We start from the raw sequence: 13,134 nt of genomic DNA, 5'->3' as shown, positions 1-13,134 counted from the left end.
AAGTCTACTACACTAAAGAATTGATAAACCAAACAAAGTTCCTTTAACTAGAAGAGATATCAGCATACTCCCTCGTTCTTCTATTAGCTCTCGCTTCTGGCTAACTGTACCTCAAAAATAATCACAGAAACCATCAATGTACTCGGAACTTGGCATCCCATACCCCGAACACTATACAACAAAACAGCATAACATTAGTCATTCTAAATTTTGATAAAAGCATTTATGATAGCCTTACTCAAGATAACAAGGCCACACATGGTAACTATCCTATCAAAAACCTTCTCCTTCACCATAGAGTACTGTATAGACTGTAGCTACAAACCTATTGCCAAAAGATAAGAATTGTAAGATAATACATAAATTTGAACATAACGGCTAACTAGGTTCATGTCACCTTCTATTATGCTTCATTGACAGTCTAAATCACCAAAATCCACTTCAAACTCTATTAAGGGTAAAAATTAAAAACATAATTTCTCTAAGAATAATTATCCAAATACAAGAAGCCCATTTAACATCACAACGAGTCTACGACCCATAAGGAAGAAGCTTCATGTGTTAGCCTTCCTATTCCACGCTATCCCAAATAGGCGAGCCTGCTTGTGAGAAAGCATTATTATTGTGATTTGTGAAGGAAACACTTAAAAAGTAAAATGAACAAATAAAGATAAAATCATTCAATAAAAAAAGCTCAATTTAGGAAATATATCCTACTCCTTTTCATCTACAGGAAAACTGGATAATAAGTTAATAACACGTAAATTCATGATAAATTAACTAGTAATCCGTAACCAAGACAGACAATACCACCACAGCAATAGTAAATAAATCATGATAGACCATAATAACACTCACAAGAAATGTTCAAATGAAATTATCTCGATTAAGCCTGGAAATTAACACACGCTAAGCTTAATAAATGAACTGAACAGCAAAAGGTACAAATTAATTTAATTATAAATCCCAAATTGCAAAAATAATTAAGGTTTTGGTTACCTTAGATGAATTCCTCGCACTTCTTCATCACCATCCACACGCCGTAAAATAGACGAATGTACCAAATCGACACTGGTGTAACCGTTGAATTACCATTCGATACTAATTCGTTGCCTCAAACAAGTAGATAGAAGTTAAATGTACATTGTTTTTCGCTAAATTGAAGATTTTGATCGACGAATTCGTGAAACCGAACGGAGAAATTGGCCGAACAAGAAAAAGGATGAACATAGTCTTGGGTTAGGGTTTAGAATCGGAATTGTAAGGTTTTCACAGGGGAGATTGAAAGCAGGGAGGATTTTCTGGAATTAGGGTTCGGATTTGCAACCCATGATGAGGAGCGCTTTTTATTTCGTTGTTTATGACGGTGAACGACTGAATGTAGTTTATGGCGGTGAATGTTTCGCGGTAGTCGGTAAGTCGGGGGTGATGGAAGGTCGCAACGGCATTTTTTTTTTCTGTTTGAGAACTGTATGGTAAAAGCTACTGAAGTGTGAACAAACAAATCTTATATGAATGATTTTTGCATCATTAGATTCGTTTTAAAAATAAGTTAAAACGAAAGCCAAAATAATGATATCATCCGGGTTCGATCAAAATCTATTTTAAAAGTGTCAAATAATATCTCTAATTAACTGAGGACTCTCACTAATTTGAATTTTTTTTAAAAAGCTCTCAATGGAAAAGGAAAACTGAGAACCATGAAAACTGGGTCACACGGGGGAAAGTTGCCCCATACTTAATCGTGTGACTAGCATGGAGGTTGTGGACATTGAACAACAACTTCAAAACACCTCGATCATGGACCAATTGAATGTTATTATACCAGAAGAAAGGGAGAACTTTGGAACCTGGATGCTTGTCAAGAAGCCAGTTAGAAAGCATAACCCGAAACAAGCCAACCAAACTACGGGAGCCAACACCACTACTTCTGGTGGTACTAGGGAAGTAGACAAGGCGGCGGTGCAAGGTGCTCAAATTGGAAGGAATACTGATAAGGTAACCCACAATATTCAAGGCGAAAAATCTGCTAATGGGTCTAGATTTGCAATTTTGAAGGGGTAAGTTGCTAAGGAATTTGAGATAAATCAGGAAGGTTCCAAGACTAACCAAGATATCGAGAATCAAATATTTGATAGCGCCGAAAATACCTACCAAACTGCGGATTTAGGAATTAACTCGCAACCAATCTCCGGGGTTATTGGCTTTAATGTAGGGAATATCTCAAAGAATCCTCAAAAGTTCAAAACACACAAAAAATATTTTCAAAAATATTTCTAAAAATCGTATTGTATCCAAAATCCTAACCAGGCCCACTGGCAAGGAAAATACTTTGGTGTTTGGAGAAGTCATATCACAAGAAACAGAAGCAATTGTACCAGGTAGTAAACAGATCTTCAATGTCCAACCAAGTCAATCCATCGATCGAGTCAATATTCCCACCGCACCAAGATGTCTTGAGAGTGATGATCCCCTCGGATAAGAAAGTTTTTGTGAGTCAACCAATGGACATCCTGTACATGGGGGTGGCGATCCCCCTGACTCACATCCTGGAAGTAAGGATAGGTTCCTGGTTACCACCAATTTCGAGTCCACCAGACTTGGTGATGACGATTCTATTACCCAATGAGGTTCAGCACCTCATTATGTTGATCAACCAAGATTATTTGGATACCCTTCCCTCAATACCAGCTTTTATGGAAGAAAGAACCCCTAACTTGGCTCCAGACACACTACCAATCTCCTGTTTGGCATGGAACGTACAAGGTGCAGGCAGTCAAACTTTTATTTCGGCTCTCAAAGACCTAGTGCGTAATCACCAACCGAATGTTCTACCTCTTGTGGAGACTCATATGGGAGGAACACAGGCGTTGAAAATTGCTTCAATTCTAGGCTACTCGGGGCATACCAGAGTAGATGCAATGGGCTTTAGTGGAGGGATTTGGGTTTACTGGAGACCTGACCTAGTCACAGTAGAACCAATTCTAAAGCATCAACAACATATCACCATGGAAATTAAAAGAATAGGGGTCGTGCCGTGGTATTTCTCTGCAGTTAATGCCAGCCGGACCCGACTAAGCGAAGAGATTTATGGAACGAACTCAAAGAATTTTCCACAACACACAATCAACCTTGGTTGTTAGCTGGTGATTTCAACGACACAAGGTTTCCATCGGAACGTAACAGTTCGTGCAATGAAAGCACAAGGAGATCAGCAAGATTCAATGAATGGATTGATGACATGGATTTAATTGATATCGAATTCACGGGGCCTAGTCACACTTGGGCACGAGATAATTCTCCAGAAACACGTCAAAGCGGCAGACTTGACAGAGCTTTATGTAATAGTGAATGTGGGATAAGATTCGAGAGAACAACGATGAAAAATCTATCTGCGGTGGCACAGTCAGATCACTGCTCGATTTTCATCTCCCCAAATGGATTTTGCCCCACTGCATTCTATTAACCGCCCTTTAGGTTCCAAGCCTCATGGCTTACACATGAGAATTTCCAAGAATTTGTGGGGGGAAAGGTGGAATAAGCACGCTGATTCAATCCCTACTCTCTCACATTTATCTGAAGAATTACAGTTGTGGAATAAACAAGTCTTCGACAATATTTTCAAGCAGAAAAGAATTCTATTGGCTCGACTTGAAGGGGTACAAAAAACCCTCTCTTCTCGCACAGACAGAGGTCTCATCAAATTAGAGGCTAAAATTAGAAGAGATCTAGACTTGATTCTTGACAGGGAAGAATTATTGTGGTACCAAAAATCGAGAGTAGACTGGCTCAAGAATGGTGATCGAAATACAACCTTTTTTCATCTAAGCACGATTATTTGACGGTGGAAAAAAAAATCACAACAATTAAGGGGGATGATGGTGTGTGGATTAATGATATAGATTGAGTAAAATAATCACATATATGGTGCATTATTTTACTAAGTTGTTCTCGGATGAAGGTGAAACTGATCTGTTTAACATCCCATAGGACGTGTTTACTGAACTGTCTCAACGGGATTGGAACTATCTGTCGCAGCCTTACACCAAATCTGATAAGATAATAGTTGGGAATCATAATTGAAAAGTTGGATTAAGTAACGGTATTAAGGGAAAATAGTGGGAAATAGTGGGGCTGTTTTGAGTAATGTAGGGCGGCTTTTAGCGCTCCACTATTATTAAAATTAGATGAAAGTGAAATATTGAGTTATTATTTATTGTAAGTAATTGATAGTGGGTGAAATATTTATTGTAGTAAAAAAAATGTGAGTAAGTGTGGGGACCACGAGAGGGAGAGATAGATTTATATAATTGAAAGTGGAGACTATTTTTTTTTTGGTTCTACTACGAGGAGTTCCCACCGCCTTTGGCGAGGTAATCTCCCGTGGGAGTTTGCATGGGTACCTCGATGGGCAGCATCCCTCCCAGTTGAGATTTTTTCCATTCCCAAGGCTCGAACTCGAGACCTTGGTTAAGGAGCAAGAGGCCCTTAACCACTCATGCCAACCTCAATTGAAAGTGGAGACTATAACATGCCAAAAAAAAAAGTATATCTTTCAATTAAATACTGTCGAATAAGGAAAGCGTGTCTTTTAATTAAGTACGGAGGGAGTAGTTTACAATTATCCTATTTATACTTGGTAGTAAGACCTTTTTACTTACTTACATGTTCTTATTTAAACGAGGTGATAACTTAAAGTGCTTAAAAGTTAATCGTATAAGTTGTCTATTTCTTAGTGATAAAAAATTTCATTTTAATAAAAATTATTACTTCATAACGAATTGGTACAGAAGTTGTAACATGGGAAAACTACAGAAAACACGACTTATTTGAATAACCCGGTGGCTCAAGGTTTTTTCTTAAGAAAGTTTACCATTAAGAGAGTGCCCTGAGGAGGTCGATGACTCGGATGAGGCGGAGATGGGGTGTATTGTACGTGCAGAAAAATAGAATCAGATAATCAATTTCCAGAATGTCGTCACTTATAATGTATAGAATTAACCATTTAACCCTTTAAAACGTTATTTATCAAAAAACTTCATAATATAAATTTAATCAAAAGATGTTAAAAGTTACGAAAAGCTGAGTGAAAGTTATTCTAGTGTACATTAGATTTATTGTACACCTTGTGCGTGCAATACCTTTCGTCATGTACTTTAAAAAAAAAAAAAAACAGACCTTTTAACGTATAATTCTACAAAGAAAGGAAAACATGAAAGAGATACTAGCCTAACGTCCACAAACTCTAGCTCGTATATTGTGTGAGCTATATATACTCCTACCTAATTAATTTCATTCCATTTCTATTTCTAACAAACCAAACTCAAAAACAAAGCAGCAACTATACAAACTTCTCCTTTACCCAAATATGGATTTGGAAACCAACACTAAGGGCTACACCAATGATGGTACGATGGATCTCCGCGGCCGCCCGGTGATTGCTTCTAAGACAGGCAAATGGAAGGCTTGTGCTTTTCTTCTTGGTAAGTTTCTTCTTATATAGAAGAAACATATATGTCTTTTTTGCCATTTAAATGTGAATTACCTTCATATATAATACAAGATATCCAACACTAGCTAATTAAAAGTGTGCGATATCCTCTTATAGCTTATGAAGCATGTGAGAGAATGGCCTTTTATGGCATAGCATCAAACTTGGTTGTTTATTTGACAACTCAACTCCATGAAGACACCGTTTCGTCGGTTAGGAATGTGAATAACTGGAATGGAGTGGTATGGATGACACCGATCATCGGTGCTTACATCGCCGATGCTTATCTTGGTCGATATTGGACTTTCACCATCTCTTCTCTCATCTATGTCATGGTAAACTTTCTCTACCATCTTATTTTCTACACATAAGAAAGTAAAAAAGTAATCCAGCGATAACAAGTTGCATTAACTAATTAACAAGTTGCATAAACTGCATCTATGTATTCTGAGTCAGTTGACAACATGACTTCAAATAATTAAATATACTATCAACGTGACAATACAAAATCGATACACTATTTATTTATTTGCGAATTTGTTGTTAGGTCTAATGAACAAGAGATTCATGAACTCGTCCATGATCAAGTCTATGTTCATAAGTACTCATGTTATACTAGTACTACTACATATGTTTTGAGCCTCATAAATTTTCTTAATAAAAACATAACATTATGAATTTCTTGGTTTACTTCTCCCCACCTCAACTAGCTAGTTGATCACTTGATCTAGAGATTTAATTTGTCTATTTTAAAAATCAATTGTGGGACCAAAAACAATGTCTCATTCAAAATTAATGGGTATGACACGGATTGAAATGGAAGTGGATTTGCAACATTGCTCTCCACGAATGAGGATCATGTTAGTGAAAGAACTCATGATTCTTTGTAGGGTAGGTCTATTTGTCCATTTTATGCTACTAGGGTGTTAAAAAATAACATTTAATAACTATGCTCGCTTAATGCATGTCCCATTAGTTGTAGATTATGATTAATCATTATAAAAGTCATGGTTTTCTTCTTCTTATATTATCAATAAGCATATGGTACATAATTATATTAATTTGCGAAGAATTCCTTTTTTTGTAAAATAAGACTAGATTGCAAGTTTGTGAAGTATGCGCGATAATGCACCAATAAAAATTATCTTGATAACTTTTTGCCTTACTTGGTTTCAATGTCTAAAAGTCAACTGTGGCTTTGTGGGCCAAAGAAGAATGTTCTTTTCCTTATACAATTTTCATATATGGTCATAATGTAACAATAGAAGTATATGTTCGACTGCTCCCTAAATCCAAATGGAAGTACAGTTTGGTGACAATATTTTGAAAAGGGTTAAAAAAAAATTATGTCACGGATTCAAGTTTTACTATACCTATTAAATTGTTAGCAAATTTGTCAAAAATGATCTTTTATAGTTCAAATTTTGCGAAAAATGACCTTTTATAACTTTTTTTTGTAAAAACACATCTTAATTTTTTTTATTTTTTTTTTGCGAAAGACAATCAAAAGAAAATTTTCGGCATTGAATGAGCTTTAATTTTCCGGCCATTGACTTACACGTGATCAGCAAGTGTGGCTTCATTTTACATGTTAACTTGTGAAAACGAGCATGTTTAGTGGAAACGAAACAATTTCCCTTAAACACGACATAATATATCAAAATTGAGCATTACCAAAATAAACATCACTTTAACAATGCGTTTTGTTGAAAATGTAGCAAAATGAAGCCACACGTGCAAGTCAATTGCTGGAAAAGCTCAATTAATGCCGAAAACTTCCCTTAGGTTGTCTTTGCAAAAAAAAATTACATTAAGGTGTGATTTCACAAAAAGAAAAAAAAATATATATATAAGGCCATTTCTCGCAAATTTTGGGTTATAAAAGATCATTTTTGACAAATTTTTGAATTTTACTAGTCATGCACTACATATATTATTATATTTCTTGAATCTTAATAGTAAATTTCTGACGTTGAGCTAATGCATATATATATTGGATATTTTACAGGGCATGATATTGTTGACTATAGTTGTTTCTCTCAAGTCCCTCAAACCAACATGCACAAATGGAACATGCAACAACAATAGTTCATCACACCAAATAGTGTTGTTCTATACTTCCCTCTACATCATTGCCATAGGAGCCGGAGGCACGAAACCTAATATTTCAACCTTGGGGGCGGACCAATTCGACGATTTTGATTCCGATGAGAAAGAACTCAAAGCCTCCTTCTTCAATTGGTGGATGTTTTGTGCCTTCTTAGGTGGTCTATTTGCCACTGTAGGACTTGTCTATATCCAAGAAAACTCTGGATGGGGTTTAGGGTATGGTATCCCTACCATTGCCCTTATCCTATCTTTGATTGTCTTTTATTTAGGGACTCCTAAATATCGACACAAACCTAGAAACACAAAAAGTCCTACATCAGATATTGGTAAGGTTTTAATCACTTCAATGGCTAATTGGAAACTGAAAGTTCCTACTGAATCTAAGCAATTTCAAGAGGTTCAACCACAATATTATATCACTACTGGAAAAACACCGGAAAATAGAACTTCGATTTTCAGGTGCGTTACTTCAACTATTCTTTGACGTTTAAGAATAATGTACTATATAAATATCATGTGAAATTATCAAAATGACCTTCAGTATTTTTTTTAGTAGCGCAACAGATAACAATATTTTTGAAAGTGAGCGAATAACAGCCCTTCTACATTAAATTGATAATATAGACCCTAGAGTAAGGGAAACATGCATGTCTATAATCTTTTTCACATGATTATTGTTGTTTCAAAGGTTTGTTGAGTCTCATCTATAATTTTGATGTGATAATTTGAGATTCATATGTAATGAAGTAGTACATTTTATCTTTATTTCATTGGTGATTAACTGTAAATGGGCCCAATTTGTCGGGCAATACTAGGAATTCAGTTACTATGAAGCAAAGTTAAAAGTGTGTTTGGCCCATTTTCATTATTTCTAGGTCACCCATTCATAAATGTGTACAGTGTACTATTCCTTCGTGTCATTCTAATGGTCCCAAATAATTGTGCTATGACCGGAAGGCCTCCCTATATGTTTGGATATATGTAAATACGTACGTCCAAGTAGCTATCTTAGACAATTTTATATATTATGTATTATATATAATACTTTCTTATATACTTAATCGGTTAATCCGTTCTTTTTTAATTATAACCATTATTCACGTAGACAATCAAATCAAATATTTAAAATTCAAAGCAAATGATTATATATAAGAGAATTGAAGATAAATTGTTCTACAACATACGTAGTACTAAACAATATACTACGTAAGTCAATATTGTTCGGGTGAAAAAGTTAGACCCAATATGTGACAATGAGAATAATTAGTACATAAGACCAAAAGCTAGTTACCACTTTTCGCATATTATTTATCATCAATTTTTTTTATTTGCGAATACAATGATTTTTTAATGTATATTATTTCGCATAATAACAATGTTTTTTTAAAAGGAAAAATCTCGCTGGAGTGACATCCAACCCCCTAGCCCCCTGCCTAGCTTCGGCTCTTGTTAATGCCCTAATTGAGTAGTAGCTTTTGACATTAAAAATGAATGGTCCTTAGAATGATGGGAACATGTATAGTGGGGGGAGGGCACTCTTGCAAGTTGTATAAGGTTTACCTTATCTTCCAAGATTATTGGTTGAGGATCATTTATACCTAAACTAACTACAAATTGGTCTTAATTAAAGATTCCCTTTTACCACGTTTCTTAGGGTAGTCCAAAGATAAATGGTGATATCAACATAGATTTGATCAATATGTCGGGCCGGCCAATTCAATACTTGGAATCTTTACTATTACGAGCGTATGAAAATAGTGAAGGTCAAGGTGTGGTCCTTTTGAACTTTTACTATTTTTAGGTTCCCAATTCCCACTATCCATGTGCGCCTACGCCCCTTTGCTACCGTTGCAAGGCTAATTCTTGAAACAACTTCTGGTAGGTATATTTTAATTTAGTTCATACCTTTTGTTGTTGTTGTACGTTCCTCAAAATTATAAATATGGTCTTGTTTTATAGCTACTCCTACTCTGTATAAGTTAAGACTGTAGACTTGTGGATGATAGGTCACATGTTCGAATCTACTTTCCCATCCGAAATTTGTATAACCCTAAGGCCATTGAAGAAAACATGATGCATAGTACATAAGTACATACTCTGTATTACCTCCGTTCCTAAATGATATTTAGGCTTACTATTTGCATGGTAATTAAGAAATTTGGTGGATATGTGATGGTGGGGGTAACAAGTAAAAAAAAAGTAAAAAAAACATTCTAATGGGAAACAAGTAAAATTTGGTAATATTTAACTATTAATATATCCAATTTCGCATGTGAAAATTTATAAAAAGTTGATATTATGAAAACACATATCGAGACCAATCTAACAAGATCGTACATGATAACATTTTCATATATATAATAGTGAGAATTTACTGTTAAAGTTTTCATTCTTTGGACATATTCAAATGCATAAAAAAACTTAGATGAACGGAGGTAGTACTTGATTATACAGAGTAAATATATATATATGGTAGCCTGGTAGGTAAGATTCTCTTGTTCCTCCCAGATAGGAACTCGGATATACTGGCCCCTTACAATATTAATCGCTTTTTGGTTTTTCGTTAGGTTGGTCCTAACTCCTAACCATTCTTGTATTACTAGCAGTTTCCCTCTTTTTTCCTCTACTTCTATTTCGTCCTTTACTTTTAATTGTTCCTTAGCTAGCTTGAGTTTTCTTCTCCCTTCATTTCTTAGATCAGAGAGTCAAGTCGGCATGTTAGGTACTATGTATGATTTTTGGTTTTATGAAATTTCCCGTGAACAATAAATATGTTAATAAAAGTTCTGACCCATAAAACATCGTGTAAGTCTCCCACATTAATTTATAATTAATTTGCAGTATCTTTAGGAAATAAATGCCTCTGTTTGAAACTCGTAATACATAGCACTGATTAATGATTTGATGGAAAACCTAATCAGTAATGTTAAACACCAAATCAATATTGTCAATATACTACATATACATCAAGAAAGTGACAATCATACGATTCATACCTCAACTTGACTTGGCTTGATGTTACTTCATATATTCTATAGTGGAAGAATGATTCCTTTGTGATAAGATGTTCTTACCTTCCTCATAATCATATATATGGTACTACGTAGGTTATGAAATGGTCGACAAATGCATATGTTAGACTTTACGACACGTTTGATAGACATGGGTACCTAATGAAAAATGATTTACGTACAATCTTATAATAACGATAAACTTGTACTCCGCATGATTTTTGTAAGAAATATCTCATGACGATGTCTATGGTAATACGGAGTCAAAAGGTCTTTCGCGTACAAGGTGTACAATAAATTTATTGTACAGTAAGATAATTTTTACCCCTTTTTCGTAACTTTACCTACTCCCTCCGTCCCGGAATACTCGACCCGGTTTGACCGACACAGAGTTTAAGGGACTTGAATTGACTTATTTAATTTAATAGGTAGTAGTTGATAGTGGGGTATTATTTTAATGTAGTTAGTGGGAGGTGGGTTAAGAGGTGGGGTTGGGGGAGAGTAGGGGTTGAATTTTTAATTATTTTTTGTATGGAGTAGGGGGTAGGTGGGTTAATAGGGGTGGAGTGAGAAATAATATAATATTGTTAGAATATTTCTATTTTTAGAAACAGGTCAAGTATTAAGGGACGGCCCGATAAGAAAAACAGGTCCAGTATTCCGGGACGGAGGGAGTAGTTTTGATTAACTTTAATATTAGTAAAAAAAATTAATAGATAAACATTTTTAAGGGTTAAATAATTAATTTTATACATTATTAGTGATTTCGAAGAAATAAGTTTTATTAAAATGAAAAAATTTATCACTAAAAAATAGATAACTTTTACATATACTACCTCCGTTTCAAAAAGATCTTTACAGTTACTATTTGCACGGTCTCCAGTGCAATATTTAACTACCAATATATATCCAAATTATAAAAATTTGATATTCTGAAAATACATCCCTAAACCAATCTAACAAGATCTTACATGTAACTTTTTGATGTATATAATGGTGAGAAATTACAGTCAAAGTTTTAATACTTTGGACACATTTTCCAAAGCGTAAAGAACTTTCTGAAACGGATGTAGTATAAGCTTAGTTTTTAAGCATTTGGGTTAACTTTTACGTCAGTGTACAATATTTATTGTACAACCCTTGTAAATAAGAATTTGTGATACGGAGTAAAAGTTTATAATTATCACCAAGTAATCCGCGGCCATATAAAAATTAAAATTGTTTGAATTAATGTAGGTTTTTGGACAAGGCAACCATAAAACAAGGAAGTTCAAGGCTACCATGCACAGAAGCACAAGTTGAGAAAACAAAGCAAGTATGTGGAATGATAATGATATGGCTAGTACTTCTAATACCTAGCACAATATGGGCACAAATAAACACCCTCTTTGTCAAACAAGGAACTACCTTAGACCGTCGTATAGGTACTCATTTCAAAGTCCCAGCAGCCTCTCTAACAAGTTTCGTTACCCTAACAATGCTCCTCATTGTACCTATTTACGACCGTTACTTTGTCCCCTTAATGAGGGCGAAAACCGGGAACCCTAGAGGGATCACCATCCTTCAAAGACTCGGCGTTGGTTGTATAATCCAAATTGCGGCCATAGCATTCGCTTATGTGGTGGAGATGCAAAGGATGCATGTGATTAAGGTAGACCATGTCACAGGTAAAAATGCCATGGTTCCTATGAGCATTTTTTGGTTATTGCCTCAATATGCATTAATTGGTTTGGCAGATGTTTTCAACTCTATTGGTTTGTTAGAGTTCTTCTATGATCAATCCCCGGATGACATGCAAAGCTTAGGGACGACGTTTTTTACGAGCGCGATCGGAGTTGGGAATTTCATGAATAGTTTACTTATTACTTTGATAGATAAAGGGACAGGTAAAAATGGTGGCAAGAGTTGGATAGGGAACAATTTGAATGATTGTCACTTGGATTACTACTACTTGTTTTTGTTTGGGTTGGCTGTTTTGAATATGGGGGCGTTTTTGTTGGCGTCTTGTGTTTATGTTTACAAAAGGGAGGCTAAAATGGTGCAAGAGGATGGCAACTATGCTCAATTAGAAGGGAAGATTGTGGTAGATGCATGACTAGGGTTATGACTTATGAGGATTGGATTAGGTTAATTTAAGTAGCTAGGAAGGTTATTTAATTTCTAATGTTTTAAGCTTTTTTTCATAATGTATTTGTGTAAGTGATGATATAAATAAAAATGCATCACCTAAGGGAAGTTAGCTAGATAGTTTTTCAAATTGAGTAGTATTCCGCCCAGACTAAAAAGTTGAACATATATAACGGTGAAACATGCAGCCTTTTCATAGAGAAGGTCTAACGATTTGCGCGATGTACCAGCGAGGACGATTTTCACTTGATTCATCTGAATGTACTCGAAAAATTGATATTTGTTGCAATCACGCAAAAAGTTTTACCAACGAACAAATTCTACATAAATTCATGTACTATGAATGAACGACAAAACAAACATACTAAAACTAACTCCATCATAGGGAGACTAACG

General features: G+C 35.1%; 1 protein-coding gene and 1 long non-coding RNA gene across 2 annotated transcripts; one reads left to right on the top strand and one right to left on the bottom strand.

The window, feature by feature from the left end:
* Positions 1 to 426: 426 nt before the first annotated feature.
* On the bottom strand, positions 427 to 1,581 carry LOC110793345 (uncharacterized). The gene is made up of 2 exons (XR_002534673.2): positions 1,000 to 1,581; positions 427 to 599 (listed from the first exon to the last, which is right to left on the bottom strand). It is a non-coding gene; the product is annotated as an uncharacterized lncRNA (long non-coding RNA).
* A 3,668-nt stretch (positions 1,582 to 5,249) lies between these two features.
* On the top strand, positions 5,250 to 12,854 carry LOC110793346 (protein NRT1/ PTR FAMILY 5.1). The gene is made up of 4 exons (XM_021998211.2): positions 5,250 to 5,483; positions 5,609 to 5,826; positions 7,500 to 8,059; positions 11,848 to 12,854. Exons 1-4 carry the CDS (start codon positions 5,369 to 5,371, stop codon positions 12,704 to 12,706), a joined length of 1,752 nt encoding a protein of 583 aa, XP_021853903.1. The 5' UTR covers positions 5,250 to 5,368; the 3' UTR covers positions 12,707 to 12,854.
* The last annotated feature ends 280 nt before the right edge of the window (positions 12,855 to 13,134 follow it).

This window comes from Spinacia oleracea, chromosome 1 (assembly GCF_020520425.1).
Source record: "Spinacia oleracea cultivar Varoflay chromosome 1, BTI_SOV_V1, whole genome shotgun sequence".
NCBI classification, from domain to species: domain Eukaryota; kingdom Viridiplantae; phylum Streptophyta; class Magnoliopsida; order Caryophyllales; family Amaranthaceae; genus Spinacia; species Spinacia oleracea.
This window is presented reverse-complemented; position numbering and strand designations above follow the sequence as displayed.

What these genes read in the sequence shown, in the direction of transcription:
- LOC110793346 (XM_021998211.2), top strand. Translation starts at nt 5,369, where the DNA reads ATGGATTTGGAAACCAACACTAAGGGCTACACCAATGATGGTACGATG. An exon ending in CTTCTCTCATCTATGTCATG is followed by an intron (nt 5,827 to 7,499) that starts GTAAACTTTCTC and finishes GATATTTTACAG; the next exon opens with GGCATGATATTGTTGACTAT. An exon ending in AATAGAACTTCGATTTTCAG is followed by an intron (nt 8,060 to 11,847) that starts GTGCGTTACTTC and finishes GAATTAATGTAG; the next exon opens with GTTTTTGGACAAGGCAACCA.